This window comes from Epargyreus clarus, unplaced genomic scaffold (genome assembly GCF_041222505.1).
Source record: "Epargyreus clarus isolate Ecla_fem2 unplaced genomic scaffold, WU_Ecla_fem_2.2 ptg000014l, whole genome shotgun sequence".
Lineage (NCBI taxonomy): Eukaryota > Metazoa > Arthropoda > Insecta > Lepidoptera > Hesperiidae > Epargyreus > Epargyreus clarus.
In genome coordinates, this window is record NW_027332222.1 from 13960735 (window position 1) to 13978097 (window position 17363).

Sequence of the window (17363 nt, forward strand, 5' to 3'; positions counted from 1 at the left end):
AAATAGGTTTTTTTTGTCAATTCAGCGAGGTAATGCTGTATCTTGGGTACACTTCCTCGAGGCAGCGATTTGGCCCATTTTTTTATTTATAATTTTTTTATGTTAATCTTATTGGTTTTACTTTAAATATTGTTTAATTGTTTTTTATTGTATTGTAATAAGTTAAATAACTATAATAATAAAATAAGTATTCAATTAAAAAAAGAAACTAAATTTATTTCTAAAATTAATATGTTAAATTTTTTTAACAAAAAATTAAAACGCATTAAATGTCGCACACATTTATCAACTCATTATAAATAATATTTTCTCCGAACTTTCCTCTTAAAAGTTGATAACATACACGTGTATTGTATTGTGATTACTGGGACGTTTAACATATGGTAGAACATTGCACCTTACCGGTTGCAACGCATAGCGTAAACAGTTATTACGCCGCCTTGGATCAGATTGTCACGCAAAGCGCTCTTTAATAGATGTGGAAAAAGATAATTGTGAAGATGTGCAGCATGGTATAAAGCGCACAAGTTTTAGGTGTAATAATAGTTCAAGTTTTTTTCTTTATAATATAAGAGTAGCGAACGAGCATGCAGATTACCTGATAGTAAGTGGCTACTGTCGCCCATGGACATCTGTAAGCAACCCCAAACAGGATTAAATATTAACATGTGGTCGGCCTCGAAAAAGTATGTCGCCCTTACCACACCCTTCAAAACAGAACATCAGCGTTTAACATTGCTCTTATGATGCAGAAATAACTATGGCGACGCTGTCCTACCTGTACTACCTTAATCAAACTAAATTTGTATTTACTATTTGTTCGTAAAAGACATTTATTTCCTTCAAATTGATGTAACATAGCATAGCGTGCGTAGTGTATTAAATATCATAACAACGATTATTATAAATATATCAACTGTATAATATTCATATCATAAATACTTTGCGGTGTACCAGCTGCAGTACAAAGTGTAATATGTATTACTTACCTTTGATAAACTCAGTTTTTAATGTTTCAAGTAGTTTTTATCTTAATCTTGTATCACAAATTTACAACGTGAGCTGATAATGCAACAGAAACAATACCTACAGTTTGAGCGAATAAAGAAATATTACATACATACGAGATAAAAAAGATAATGGAATTACCACTTGCCGATGTACTCTATGCTACACCAATATGCATTTATTTACTTAAATATTAACGACATCAAACAATATTATTATGTTCATAATTAACAATAATACTTTAAAAAGTAGGTAACTTAGGTATGAGGGAGAGTCACAATCATTTTTCCTCCAACTTTTCTATAATACCTGAAATCATGCGTATTGTGTATCATATTCTGCGTGCGAAACCGGTGCCGAATCGGTTTATTTTCCAACAAGTCCTTATGTATTAAACGCTATGCTGGAGCTTCAATACAATCTCTTAATTAAATTCAGGGTCATCTAATATGTTAAACTTACAAGTCAAGTGGATGGTACAATCAAGGCCTGCGTTTAGATGGTACTATACCTATTTAATACAATAAAAATCATTTGACTATTCACAGTACGTATAAAAAAATCTAAAATAGTTTAGCTTCTTGTGTTTCTTACAATCATAATATGACTGTTATGTTCAATAATATCGGTAATGCTTTGGACAGTAATTTAATTTTCTTGATATGATATGGTCACTGCTATTATATCGCTAACATCAAGTTAAAATCAGAAGTTTTACCTGAAGTGGATCACAACGCGATGCTACCCTTAGAAAACGTATATTTTCCTTTACTTATAATGTCTATTGTCTATCTATTACTGAAAAACATAGGGGATGGTGATAGTAGTTATCTAACTGAACCAAATAGATAATTGAACCAAGTAGAGAACCAGTATATCTTTAAGTAGTGTATAAATGGCGCAATCAGTTCCAAGAATCGACGCAAGAACCTCTAAAAAAGTCGTGACGGAAACCATGTCCTTAGTTTCAAAGGTTTCGGACTTCCCCCTTCATGAATATCCTTCTCTTACACAACTAGTTTCTCAGATAAAGAGCAAAATGGGAGCAAATCTACGACTCCTATGACATTTTCTGCGTATTTTTTTTTTTCTATGTCCAAAATTAATTCGTCATCTTTACAGAGTTTATCTGACACAATCACGGGCTATCAGATAAAGTCAGTAACCAGATTGTTTATCTGTCTACTTCGAAACAAAAAGAAGGGTTATATATTTTGACTGTATGTGACCATGGCTATGAATCCTATGAATATAACTATAAGAATATTTTCTTATTTCATACTTACTTTTTAGAGCGCTATTTCTACTTAGCCGGGCTTAACTCTTAAATGAGTAATAATTTCGTAGTTATTTTAATTCGCATACATTCCTTCGATAAAAATATAGTGTGTAGAAAAAAGTTGCAAAGCTATGGTTTACAAACTTGCTTTCCGTGTAGGTGTACTCAGCGTAAGCTTTTAGCACGGTGTTAGCAATTTTTATGGTTTCGTGGGAGGGCTGGCCCCTCAGCTGAACATGACACAAACAAACTGCTGATTGTTACAAAATGTGTTCGAGTCACGACTACAACTGGTTCCGAGCTCATAAATCTAGTTTCGCGATTGGCGACTCGATTTCCGTTCAATGGCCAGCTGTCTTGACGTTTTTAATTCCGAAACGTTGCTATAATATCAATTTATCACGCGCGGCTAAAAGAAAACAGCTGCGCTCGAATTACATTCATTCTTCATTCCTTCATAATGGTCTTATACATTAGCTGCACAAAAGATACCACCCTTTATAATAACATAAAGTTTGTGTAGTCTGTGACTGTATAAGATGTGTAATAATTGTGACTTGACCAACTTTGGCAAGAATAAGAAAGCTCGAAGATTCAAATGATGGTAGCTATGTGGGCGAAAACGAGCTGCCTTAAAAGGAGATAGGATCCTCAGTAGGTAGTGAATACTTTATCTATATGATGATGATATCATTGATGGCTTGTAGTATGACGTTTACTATTTGTGCCGGCTACTCGCCGCCAAGCTGGACCGTCACGGCGTCTGCATCGTACTGCAAAAAGTTCAAAACTGGTTGAAAAAGTTTGTTCACACGGAGCCATAGCACGGATTGACTCGGCTTGGAGAGATCGCGGCGCGCGCGCCATCAACCGGTGCGCCAGTCAACCGCCGCACCCCGCCGCGCGCGCGCGTCTCAAGAACGAAAGTGCACCTGAGACCGCACCGAATCGACGACCGTTATCGTCCTAAATGACAACCTAATGGACGAACGACGAGGTAGTCCATGCATGCTCGTGCTAACTTAGTGTAAAACGCTAGTGGAGTGCAGTGTTGTGTTTATGTCGAAATGGAGGAGGTTCGCATATCGGATTGGCCCGATCCGCCGGGCTCCCATGCATGGCTGCCTGCTTATGGTTTCCAGCATGAGATTTTGGATAAAGACGATTATTTCGGCACCAATGGTGAGTGTAGAGTCATAGTTGCGCCGCTCTACCAAGTAAGGCTATTAGCGTTGAAATCGTTAGAAAAGCACGTTTATGAACAACTGGTCTGATATTCTAAATGCTGACTTGTTCGGAATGTGAAGTAATTTCGCTTTGTCTGCAAAATGCTGAGTGCTGTTCTCCCCACTATGTCATACAGTTCACAGACCTTGATATAGTTTTAAACTTCACTGCAAAAAAGTTAACCTGCCTCTACCTTAATTAATTATAAGTTGTGTGATACATGTTGGTTTCATCGGTGTTGCATGGTGTTGCAATCGTTTATTGTTCACTCAAGTTAGTCCAAGTACGGATAAGGATTGTTTTGACGGTAACAAAAACTAATTGCTTCAATTTAATTGTATTACGGCGTTCTTCACAATGGGTTAACGAAATCATGATGGCGCGAAGATCTGATAAGACTAAAACATTGTGTGTCTTAAATGGAAGGTACTTGTACCTGTATTGAAATTAATAAGACCTTAAATTGTCCTTTAAAAACTTAAAAATAACAAAACTGACTCTCACCGGACATACTTATCAATTTATGCAAAATGTATCGCGTTAGAAAGCTAGCCGAAAAATCTAGTAACATTGAAAATTACGGTACCTAATCGTTTAATTCTCTACCTACGTCGATTACGGTCCAACTATTTTCCTTCCAACATACGTGAAATATTAGAACTTTCGAAATTAAAGGAAATGGCTATCATTCATTTTAATAATAAGTTTTATGGTTATTTGCTTGGGAGAAAATTGCAGCATCTTGTGAAAGTATGTAATTAGTAATATTAGCTGTTTGAGGTTTCAAATTCATCGCCGGTAAAAGGCCTTTCACAAGATAAAAACCGTTCAAATGTATTTGCCACAACGTTTCAACAAGTTTCTTGACAAAATTAGTTGCTGGATTCGTGGCACAGAAGTTTTGTAAGCTACATTTCACTATTCTAAACTAGGACAGACTTACGTATTTAAATCATATGGAAATGAGGAACTTATATAGATCTACTTGGTATTCTCTAAATATAATGTTTTGACATTAGAGGGCATTAGATAATTTGTTTATTTGCAAAAGATTGTCCACAAAACCTTGAGCGAGTTCAACAAACTCATTAATTACGTATTCAGCTTGTGAATCTAATGAGGTGGACTGACATCACTCACAACATGCGACTTTCGATGCGATTATTAAATTAATCCTCAACTAACGTTGAAGATCATAGACAGCAATTAATTAAGACCGCTAATACCAGTTTCACCTTGATCTCGTAAGTGTTGCCAGATCCGTAGTAAGCAGGATGCCTCGAAAAATTCACTCATAACTGTAATACAATTTTGTAGGTAGGTATATAATTTTGTGTACTATATGTATACAAATGTTTTACCTTGAGTTTGTTTATTACTTACAACGGACATACAGCGCACCTAATTTTAAATGGTCATTGCAGCTAATGGACATATTAACTTAATGGTGAGATTTACCATTGCATTGTTGATGCATTGTTTCTAATAAGTACTAAGAAGGAATGCCTCGAAAAAGTAAATCTTTTTTACATTACCAGAACACAGTCTGCTATATTGCCGTTATGTGGCAGAAATAGCTGTGGCGGTGGCGCCGCCGCAAGTGACGCACTTTTGCTCTTTGTATTAGGTTTTCTTAATAAATTCACTATGTTATCGTCAATTCACATTTTTCCCATTTTAAAATGTGGTAGAGAATTTGAAGTGTGAAGCGTTTCAATAGAAGGTTTTGATAGAACTGCTTACATATGAGGCAACTACCAGTTTCAGGTAGAACTTATGTCCATGGGCAGCAGTGACCATACTGATTTCAAAAAGAAACAAATTGTTAGGTACGTTAAGTTTTAGATGATGAGTTTTCAGCAAAAAAAAGTTCTCAAGGTAATAATTACTCAAAGCTAATCAAGTTATCTGCCATAATTAGATCCTCAAATATTTGTTTCTGCAATGTCAATTTGATTAAGCTTATGAAGATATCTGTTCCTACATGGTTCCTACGGAGTGAACAAACGAGTTTAATTTCATTATTTTTAGCAAACAGAAACATCCTCTATATTTTCACATTATAATAGCATATAGCAGCACATATGGGCAAAAAAATATTTGTATTTTAAAAATATATTTTGTATATTTTGCACTCTTTTTATCATTAAAAATATTTTACTAATCGTTTATTATTAACTTTAGTAGTTTATTATGAACATCATATCAAAAACGACGCATGAATTAATTTAAATAATTGACATATTATTAGTTAATACATCTATGCATATTTAATTATTCAATCTCGCTCTATATTATTTTAAAATCATCCCCTTTAATTATACTTTTAAAGCTTAAAACTAGTTTATATCAAAAGATCGCACACCTTTTAGTCAAAACACGTTACACTACCGTCTAAAAATACCTCATCGGTGAATTAAAATAGTTTCCACGGAGCATCTTAGGGCATGTACAAATAAAAGTAAAGAAGTGTATTCAATGAAGCTCGAATATTTATGATCTTCTTGGTATTCGTAAGCGTGTGGCGACACATTCTTAAGCGCATCGCGGTATCTATAGTCAAAAGTATGCGGTCGGTTCGTATATAGGTACACATATAGTTAAAATCGGCCAGTTTTTACGTATGTATATTGAAATACAGAACCAATGCCAGGTAGAAATGTTATTTAGGGATGCATATCTTGCTTAAAATCATAGTTACTAAAAGTAGTTAGTCAGAAAAGTAAATAATATACAATTATTCTTATAAAAATAATGACAATCAAGTCATTATTTTTGTTAGTCGGAGAGCAACTGTAAAACATTTTAATTAATTAATTTCATAATTTTACTTAATCTAAGTGTACAGGAATTGTGCTAGTTCTTTCCAAGAAGTACCTATCTTTATTATTATTTTTTCTTTCAACACTATAGAAGAATGGTAACGTATTGCCAAACTAAATAAACAGTTAAAATTAAGTAGGTAAATCATTTCTGTAGCATTCTAGTTCTGTGGTCAAAAATATGCAGTCAGACCAGTCGGCCGGCCCTTAAGGTCATTTCTTATCCGTAGGCGAATCGAATGCCGAGTTGACTCCAAATGACGGTGCACCTTTTAGAAGGGATGGTCGTTTTAACGGGATCTTTTTTTAAATTCCTTAGTCGTTGACGGATCTCTTTATGATTATTAGTACCACAGTTTGAAACTGGGTCTCTTTACTTCCTGTACTTTATTGGGAGTCTCTTCTTTCGCATAGTTTATTATAATAATGCGTTACTTTTTCGAAAGTGTGAAAGATCGACAATGTTAAGCAACGTTGGACGCAGTCGGGCGTTGGCTGGGTGACCACTAGTAGCTAATAAAGCTATCGGTCGCGGCTGTTCTTTAGATAGATAGATAGAGCCTATACCATGTCGGAAACCATGTGAGTGGTTTTAAAAAATGGATTGGGGTTGACCAATAATCCTTCCTTCATAAATTAGAATACAATTAAAGTCCTTCGTCAGATGTGGGAAAAACCTGTGTCCAGCAATGGGACTTAAGATCATAAAAAATGTCCTTTTTTCCTAAAAAGACGTTTTAAGCTTTATTCTTGGTATTCCCTATCAGATCGACAAGAGTGGGTTTAGATATTTATTTCTCATTAAGAATTAATGACATTCACTTACATGAGAAAGTTTACAAAAATGTACTATGGTATTACAATTTATGAGACAGCGTACAAAAATACAAAAGCGGTAGTAATAAAAACAAGAGTGACTAAGCATTTTTCCCAAATTCTATGAAAACATTGTTTAATAAGGCATTGAGAAATGACTGTTATTTACAAGCAGTTATAGTCCGCGCCAAACTGCTAGTCCGCTCTGAAGTTGTTGCAAGCAGGTGTAGTCATACAATTTGCTATGGCGACGCGATTCATTTCTATATTCAGAGCGGACTCGCGGACTATAACATGTTACTGTTGTAAGCAGTGAGATGAAATGCTTCGTCGGTAATTACGCTTACCGTTCCCAGCGGAACAAAACGCTTCAGTTTAGAAGCAGTAGAGTGTAATAGCGGTATCTCAGTAAAAACTGTGTGATTCATCGTTGAGATGTTGCAAACTTTTTGTTTTATGGCTAGGAAAGTTGACAGCTTCGTTTCGTAATCAATACAAATTATTTACTTCAAAGTAAGGGCATGGGAAAAGTTTTCTTACGCGACATATCGTGTGCTTTGCCGTGCACAGCTTTTTAGGGTTCCGTTTGCAAAGGATAATTACATATCACAAAAGAACTCTACATGTATTTGAAATAGTCTATGTATATTTTAAAGTTTATATACCTATGTACTATAATTTTGTGCATTTTTAAGTGGAACTAACTGTAAAATTAATTTATTTATTTATTTATTTATTTATTTATTTATTTATTTATTTAATTAAGGCTCACCAACGCAGAAAACACAATAACAATTCACAAAGATAACAAGTAGAGAATAAAAGGTCGTGTCCCCACAATTATAGGTGAGCACGGCATATGTAATAAATAGACGCCTTAAAAGATTATACAATACTAGATCAATTTACAAATAATTAGAATAATTCCATTTAAGTTTAAATTTACACAAAATATTGAATAAACTTAAGTTTCTCTATACAAAATGATATAATACAAAATATTAAAACAAATCATACATAACGTTATTCAAAATTAAATTATTAATTCATCAGTTTATAAAATTGATATTTAAGAGTCCTTTAATCCCTTTGTAGAGATATAGGCCAACTATAGTAAGGATCATTTAACAAGCATTTAAGCATATAGATATTTATTTTATTTATAAACAATACCTACAAGAAGCTTACAGTGTGCTAGTGCATTAAACTACCGACTTATTTTTGTGGCTTCCTTTAACCTCTTAGTTCTACAGTCTTGGCATTTTCCTTACGACTTCACTTCACATCACGTGCATAATTTCTGGTTCGTTATACTTTAATAGGCTTTCAAATGCATACCATCTTATAGGATGGGTGTTTTTCTGTGAACATACTACAAGTAGATTAGTTTCTGACCGTGACTCCGTATTACTATTTATAAAAACACAAGTTAAATACTTGTGTTTTTATGAAATTTAAATAGGACAGAGCATGTAGTCCACCTGCAGTCATTACCGTCAATGGACATCTATAACATACTCCATCCATCCATCCATTTATAAGAGGGGTTCTATATGAAGTCGATCACAGGTACCACTTCTGAGAACTAAAATGGTCGCCTTATATTATGTAAGTTAGCCGACATACGAATACATACTTCCACCGAAAAGCAAAACTACTTCACACCAGAAATAGCTAATTTATAATTTTTTCCTGAGTCTGTGTGTTTCATTAGTCGTGTGTTTGGTTACATTTCATATAATAATGTTGTATAGAAAGCGTTATTTCATATTCTTAAGCATGATTGCTCACATAAGCTTGCAATTTCATTTAATGAACGTGTGAATGAGTGGAAGGCGTCGGCCATGCGACCCATCTTTGTGGTCAGGTCGCGATTTATTCCGGCATTGGTAAGATGAACCGCTGTAACTTCAGATTAGTTAACGGTATTGTGGACAGACAGAATGATTTCTCGATAGAAAATTTGCATTCATTATAGTGACAATTAAGTTTCAAAAGAAATTTATGATTTTATAAATATTTAAGGAATTTATCAATTTATACGCAGAAACGAGGGTCTAGGAATCCTAGCTAAAATTGTAATATTTTCTTATAAAGACAAAGTCTTTGTCTAAACTAAGGTGTTTGAGGAAAATTTTCTTAGTACCATACTAAAGGAAGTCTAAAAAGAACATAATAGGTAATAGTTACTCGTATTATGTTGCAAAAGTAAAATTGTTTTATTTTTAATATCGGTTGAGCAATAAAGGTCAAATTGTTTCACGATACATTAGCTTCAAATATTCGTTCACGCACCAAAGTATGTAATGTTAATCTAACTTGTTTCAGTAATTAATGTACTCCAAAATATCTATTTATTATCCTCTCTTTCTCTACAATGCATAAGCGAAAAACATGCACAAAAGCCACCATTTGGGATTATATATTTTATTGAGTATTTAAAGTTGTATAAAAATATTAAATATCAATTAACTTAACGGCTTTTATGTGAGGTTCTCGTGATTTAAAGTTCTTAGATATGACCAGGAATTACGTAAATAAGTCAATTTTTCTACTATTTACGATTACTTATCTATATTCATGATTCGTAGTTTCTTTACAAATAATGTAATTGGGAAACTATAATAATAAAAATATTTAAAATTGCGTTTTTTGTTTACTTATTAAAAAGTAATGATTAGTATTATAAAATACTTACTTATGTTTGTAATTATATGACTTAGGTACTAGGATATACTAGGGTACTAGGACCCCTTCTAGGACAAGGAGACAGGGAGCCATCTTTATTTAAAAAAATCAAATGCAGTACAACCGTTTCGGAGATAAACTCAAACATATAGTACCTACACAAAAAAGGCTTAATTTTTATAATAGTTTTATGACCTTAAAAATAAGCAGTTGGTTTAAATCATATTTCCTATATTTGTAAAACTATAAAACTTGCATTATAGATTCTTGTCAATTTAAAAAAGTTGAACAATAAATCATCATACATTTGCTTACTTACCTGGTACTAAGTGATATTTCAAAATTCAACATCGCTAAACCTTGAGCTGTCATCTCTACATTTGATAAACGTTTTATCCAGATGTAGAGTTGGCACTGATAATAACGTTGAAAGATACAGAAAATGTTCGATTGGATACGTAATGTACTTAATACTAATGGTATAAAATATACCTCAGTTAAACATGTGACATTACTTGTATTTTACTTTGATAGTAATGAATCATTATTAAAGATATATCTGACCAAGATGGTTAACAAGAGTTGTATTGCCATCAACACCATGTTTTAATATACGTTAGATTTAAACTCTTATTATTCATTAATTTATTTCTGGACTCTACATTTTTTATTATATTTTACATTTTTTATTATGTTTGAAGGTGGTAGAACCCTTTGTGGTTCGACTCCGGCAGCACCACCGCCACACCTATTTCTACCTAATAACAGCAGTGTTAGGCGCTGCTGTGTTCCGGTTTGAAGGGTGTGGTAAGGGAGACAGACTTTTCCGAGGCGTTCCAGCTTAGTCCTCAGGGGTAGCGGCGCATCTGTGGCCAACCTCAGGTAGGAATATCTAATCCTATCTGGGGTTGATTACAGATGTCCATGGGCGGCAGTAGCCACTTACCATCAGGTGGACTGTATGCTCGTCTGCTACTCCTATATTATATAAAAAAAAATCATTAAACACTGATCATGAAATAAAAGAAAAGTTTCTACGTTACTGAAAGTGGCACTCTCGTTTGCCTGCTCACTCCTAGTACGTATCTACTGTATTCTCCATGAAAAAGAATACGAGACTGAAAATTCACAAAATCTATGGGATTAGCCGCATTGTCTACTTTATTTAATCTTGCCTACATGTTGCATAAACAAGTGACTTGAGCATATCAAATGGATTGATAACAATATGTGTTAGTAGGTATATAATGTACGTATTTGCTCAATACTTATGTTCGTAAACACACTAGGTTTATTGATCTACGCTAATCGTGTGTTGTTAAAAGTAGTGATAGCCGAAATTCATGTTTTTATTTATTGATCATTGTCATTGTATCTTTTAGTGACTATTTTCAATTGGTGTCATTTCTTCTATAATGGTGAAACCTAAATATATATTATTAATTCTTGATCGGAGAACCAATGATCTACCAATTACTTACACGAGCTAACATTCTTACGTAAAAACAAAAGATGTTCCCCAATAAAGCGCCTAACACAAGAGCTGGAACAGGTTAAATGGCTTTAACGCAGTCGAACCATGAAAACTCCAATTAAAATAATTCATAAAGTAAAATTAATCGACAAATTGCCTTTATGCGTATTTTATGGTCAGTGAAACTGTTTAGTACATGTAATATAAGGAAGGAATTTCCGTGGCCATATTATTTGAATGTCGAACACTATTTTAATTTGAAAAACAATAGAGATTAAACGTCTATTAATATTTTATTACAGATTAATGTGCCTTGAAAATGGATTTGATTATTTCTATAAGTATTGTTGGATTGTTTTTAATTTACTGGTTCATTAACAATCCCTTCCGATTGAAATTAGTAGTATTAATGTAGACTGAGACGGATATCGTTAAAAAAGTAGTCCATTCTCACGAAAATTTTTAAATAAGATTTTTATAAATACTATTATACTATGTTGCCTAGCATTTAATTGCTTTTTGAGACATTTTAGGGTAAGTTTCATATTATTTTTTGTATGACCTTCTGATTAGTTTTTAATGAAATAACTAAAACGGGTAATACAAAAAATTAAATTAGCAAAATGTGCAACGAATGTTTTCTTTTTCGCGAACTCTGATTTCTCGAACAAAACTTGTAGAGTCCGAAGCAAATCGCCTTATCTTCAAGGTTTTCAATTTGGTCTTTTATCTGAATAAAATTGCGACAAATGGTTTTATTTAATTAAAACCGCCAGAAATAAATAAAACATATGTTTATATTTATTTATATAAAAAAGATTATGCTATATACTTGAAACTGAACATTACTAATGAGGAGTATTCACTCACAATATTATTGTTTAATACGCGTAATATAAAATTATGACATTATGGAATTTCTTATCATTTATACAAGTGCGAATGCCTATTTAATCTAGAGTTCATGTTCCTTACGGCTTACTCAGCCTTAAGTTATGGTAAATATTTGCTATACATATTATAATACAGAGTTTGACAGTAAATACTTCTCGTTGCCTTGACATTTCAATCTGTGAAGCCGGTTCACCGAAGTTGTAACGCTGACTTCATCTAGATTAGTGCATTCTATTGTATAACATTCCATGTTAAGAACAAGTTGTCAAACATTGTGATTTTATATTTATTTGAGTTAGAACACACACGAAGCAGGTACATAAAAGTATTGTAGTGTGTAGCAAGTGAAGATATTTAAAAAGAAAAATATAAGAATTTATAATAAGAATGTAGAAACTACCTACAACAAAAAATATTATTTTTTAAATAAAATCCCAGGACATTAATTAATAAACAGTTTCTTTCATTCATATTTATAAGTAGTAACACACATTAATAGAAATTCACCTTTATTTTAGCCTTTTATTATTACATAAGTTATAAGATTAACGTAATTAATCTATTATATAATTTCGAAATCGAAAGGATATCAGTGGAATTTTAGAAATCAGAAAGTTTGCGAATACATACGATAGTATCTCGTAAACGGTTTATTAATTTTTAATCATTCGCAACAGACGCAAAGAACTCGTTTAAAGAATGAATATTCGAATGGTGATATTTCGAAAAAGCTTACCGTCTATCAAATGTAGGTGGGTATTTCCAATTGTACTGAAAAATAAAAGAATTACATGCGTTTTTATAATAAACTGTGATCATGATGTTCCTAAAACACAAGACATCGTGACACATCCTGCCTGAATTAATATTTTTCTTTTTTATTTGCCAGTTTACGTTTTTCTATATGGCCAGTTAATACCTAAATGTCTAGAAAAATATCGATCTTATAAATCGATCGATCGATCGATCTATCGATCTTTTAAATCGATTTTACGAAGTAGGATTTCTCGCAGCAGGAAGTATTTATTAAAATTGACATATAATATATTTGTATATAACGTAATAATGCATACCTTTATATTTTTTTATTATTTTTAAAATGAAATTCACCTCCCTGAAATATTATTTCCATTTTCTTAGGCGTACAAGAACAGAACAATAAACTTTTTAAAAATTTTGACACCGCACTATTATGTTGGAATTGTCACGCATTTCAAGATGGCGGACCTTGCAAGGCAAGGGCTACAGATTATTTAAAAATTAACATTGCAATAAAAAAAAAGATTCAAAAATTGTACAAAATGCACTGCAAAAATACACAAATATACACTGCACTCGTCACCTAGCACAGTAGTTTAGTCTCTACGAGACGGATCAATTATTCGTGCCTATCTGATTTTACGCTGCATTTAAATCACAGTGACTCATTACTTACTACTTGTTACTACTAAGTTAATTCTCTCATTGTAAAAAGCGGCGGTTATTTCAAGAGCGATGTGAAGGTCTCGAGAGGATTGTCAATGTAACTTATTGCAAGTTTTAGTGTGGGAACGATTATTAATACGCGACATGCGTGAAAAAATGATCGCTGTGTGGTTGGTTCTGCCCTGCAGAGTCTGGGGTTTTATAGAGATAGTGAATTTAAATGACTACTTTAGTTGTTAGGACTGCCTTAAAGATTTTTGACGTACTTGTGTAATAATGTACTTTAATAATTAAGAAATAATTCGCCAAGTACGAGTCGAACTCGCACGTAGAGGCTTCCGTACCAAATGTTCATAATTTTTTACTTATTTTTATTCATTTTATTATTTTCAACAATACTTAGTTTTTTGTTATAGCGGCCACCGGTATGCATCCTCTGTAAAAATTTCACGTGTCTATCTATTACGGTTCCGGAGATATAGCCCTGTGACAGACGGACAGCGAAGTTTTCGTAATAGTCTTAGTACTAAAACGTGCAGATATAGCAAATCAAAAAATCACAATTTTGTATTTGTTTCGCATGGGTATTCTATTTATATGCTAAACATATTAGTTATTTGGTTAATCTTATTCCAAAAACGTATTAAAAACGAAATGCTAATGTAGAAACAAAAAAATGGCGTTGATTTTAATTAGCCTCCTCACTATGTAAAATTTCTACTTTTATGTACTTCTAAAAATATAGTTACATACACAGTCGCCGCAAACTGCAGAAAGACATCAAAAGACTGACTGAGTACCATTTTAAACAAAAAAATGTAACGACGTCGTTATAGCCTAATGAGTCATAGAGAGCGAGAATAAATTGCGTATATGATGACAGAGCGATGATGGAGATTTATGAATATTACTTGTTACTTGGGTATATTGCGATACAGGCAATACTATACAACGTCGTAGAGTAACTGTTGGGACTAATGCTCTGCCATTCTGTGCATCAGTCATCATCATCAACAACAACCCATTACTGTCCCACTGCTGGGCACGGGCCTCCTCTCATAATGAGAAGGATTAGGCCATAGTCCACCGCGCTGGCCAAGTGCGAATTGGTAGACTTCACATACCTTTGAGATTTTTTTAAATCTCTCAGGTATGCAAGTAATAATTAATGTGTAATACGCACGTAACTTTGCAAAATCAGAGGTGCGTGCGTGCCTGGGATTTGAACCTCGGACCCCTTGATCGAGAGGCCGAGTTTCTTAACCACTAGGCTATCACTGCAAGTGTGCATACTATTCTTAATTGCAGGAAGCAATTTTTCTAGATAAGTACTTTTTTATTGGAAGTGTGTTAGCTTAATTCCGGTCAGTTTCATTGTGATATCGTAAAACGGGATTTCTGTAAGGTATTCTCAGTGTTGATACTGATAAAAATAAATATGAAAGTAAAACATTAAGTAAGTCTACAAAGCCAAAATATCCATTGACTTGTTTTAATAACTAGCGGAATAAATTGATTGAAGTAAAAATAAAATGTGTGTCTATAAAAACTTATGACTACAACCAAGAACATAAAAGAGCTATAACAATTTCAAAACGTTTACTAATAAACCATCAGAGCACCCACATAACACTTTTTGCTCCATTGTTATCGGTGGCGTTGCCTCATGGAGAATTAGCTAATCTATTCAAATATTGTTCCAATGTACGATACAGTTTCGTATCGCTAGTGGAGTAGTACACAAAAAGTGTTACGTAAAACAGTCATCGACCTGAAACTAATGGTACCACAGATTAGTGAGCAATTTGACGATCGATATGGAGGTTGGAAATACGGGCAATTGAGCAGAATAAAGGTTATAGCCATTCTCATTATATTTTTTTGTTATTTAGTGGCAGGTTGGGTTAGCAGCAGGGTTGTGTTGCTAAGTAGGTACTGTTATGAAAAATATAATTACTTTTGAAGGTGGTAGAACCCTTTGCAGTTCGACTCCGGCGGCACCACCGCCACACCTATTTCTGCCTAATAACAGCAGTGTTAGACGCTGCTGTATTCCGTTTTGACGGGTGTGGTAAGGGAGACGTACTTTTCCGAGGCGTTCCAGCTTAGTCCTCTGGAGTAGCGGCGCATCTGTGGCCGACCTCAGGTAGGAATATCTAATCCTATATGAGGTTGATTACCATGGGCGGCAGTAGCCACTTACCATCAGGTGGACTGCATGCTCGTCTGCTAATCTTATATTGTAAAAAAAAAATACTTGTATAATGCAAAAATAAAGAGTTCCTTAGAGGTAGTAATGCATCTTTGAGTAGCAGTTTTTATTACTTCATTCATTCTTGTTCCACTGATATTGAGGGGGATTAAGGGTTGCAATTTATCGTGATTTCCCTGATTTTATCCTATTTTTTTTTAGTTTTCTGGGCCTACCTTGAACAAAAAATTTCTAATGTATCCCTGTGAAAGTCGAACAATAAAAAAAAACAAATGTTTAGTTATTGCAAAAACGATTTACACACACTGTACTAAAATTGAATTTAATACTTTTGCAATAATTCTCAGGCTTTATTTATTGGTTAAGTCGAAGTTAAGTACAGTCGTTTTGATAAATGTTGATAAAAGTTTCACTTGAAGTTTAGATAAGGTTTCTCTAACGGCGTACACCTACATACCTAATTGTTGGAAAGTCGGTCGCTACTAGTTATGCAGTACTCACCACTGAGACCCTTTCTACGGTACGAATTTAACATTTTTATAACAATATTTTGCATATTTTTGTGAAATTGTTTTTGACAAAAAATCATACGAAGTTCAATGTGAAACAACAACGAAGTCGCGTCAATGTTAAAACAAATGATAATGTATCTACACTAATATTATAAAGAGGAAAAATTTGTTTGTTTGGTTGGTTGTAATGAATAGGCTCAAAAACTACTGGACCGATTTTAAAAATTCTTTCACCATTCGAAAGCTACATTATCTACGAGTAACATGGCTATATTTTTTATGAAATATATTTGATAAATAGATTTTGAGGCGGTACAAAATTTGCCGGGTCAGCTCGTTTCCAATAAACAACCGTGTAGCTTCGAAAAATCTGAGGTACGACCTGGGATTCGAACCTGAGATCCCCTGATGGAGACGCCAAATTAAGAACTACACATTAATTGATTGATTTAAGATTGCGAATTTAACACATTGATTGATTTAAGAAATAGAAGCTTAATTAGAATAGAACATTTTACCAAATCATTCACGAGTTGCAAATAATGTAGAGTTGGCAGATTCGAAATTAGTTAGGTGTGGCTGGCAACAGGCCATTATAACCGGACTTTCTAGTCAAGAATCTCAAAAATAGATGTGTAATTTAGCCGGTTAGTCTATAATTATGTAAATAAATAAGTAATCAGCTATACCTTATGTCCTCCTTCTATTTTGTACATATCTGTACATACTTATTGCTTTTGATTTAAATTAGCTATTTCGCGCAGTTTTACTAATGCTTAAAAACAATTACCACAGCCATATTTTCGTGTAAGAAATCACGATAGCCACTTTCAATAATCTACCGCGCAAATCATAGAGAGATGAAATTAGGTAATTGTGTAATTGGAGTAATCCGTACTAATTGACTATATAAATAAATAAATAAATAAGTCTTCAGTTCCAGATTATGGATTTTTGGAAATTATTGCGACCAAGCGAAATAAATATATTAAAACACTTTTAAAAT

At 33.4% G+C, this 17363-nt stretch overlaps 1 protein-coding gene across 2 annotated transcripts in view; it reads left to right on the forward strand.

Moving 5' to 3' along the window:
- The first annotated feature begins 3155 nt into the window (after positions 1-3155).
- Positions 3156-17363, forward strand: part of LOC140746946 (uncharacterized) — a 124795-nt gene continuing 110587 nt past the window's right edge. For both annotated transcript variants that reach the window (XM_073079128.1, XM_073079130.1), the window contains exon 1: positions 3156-3469. In XM_073079128.1, coding sequence (XP_072935229.1) covers positions 3355-3469 — 115 coding nt within the window. In that variant the 5' untranslated portion in view covers positions 3156-3354. The remainder of the gene's footprint in view (positions 3470-17363) is intronic.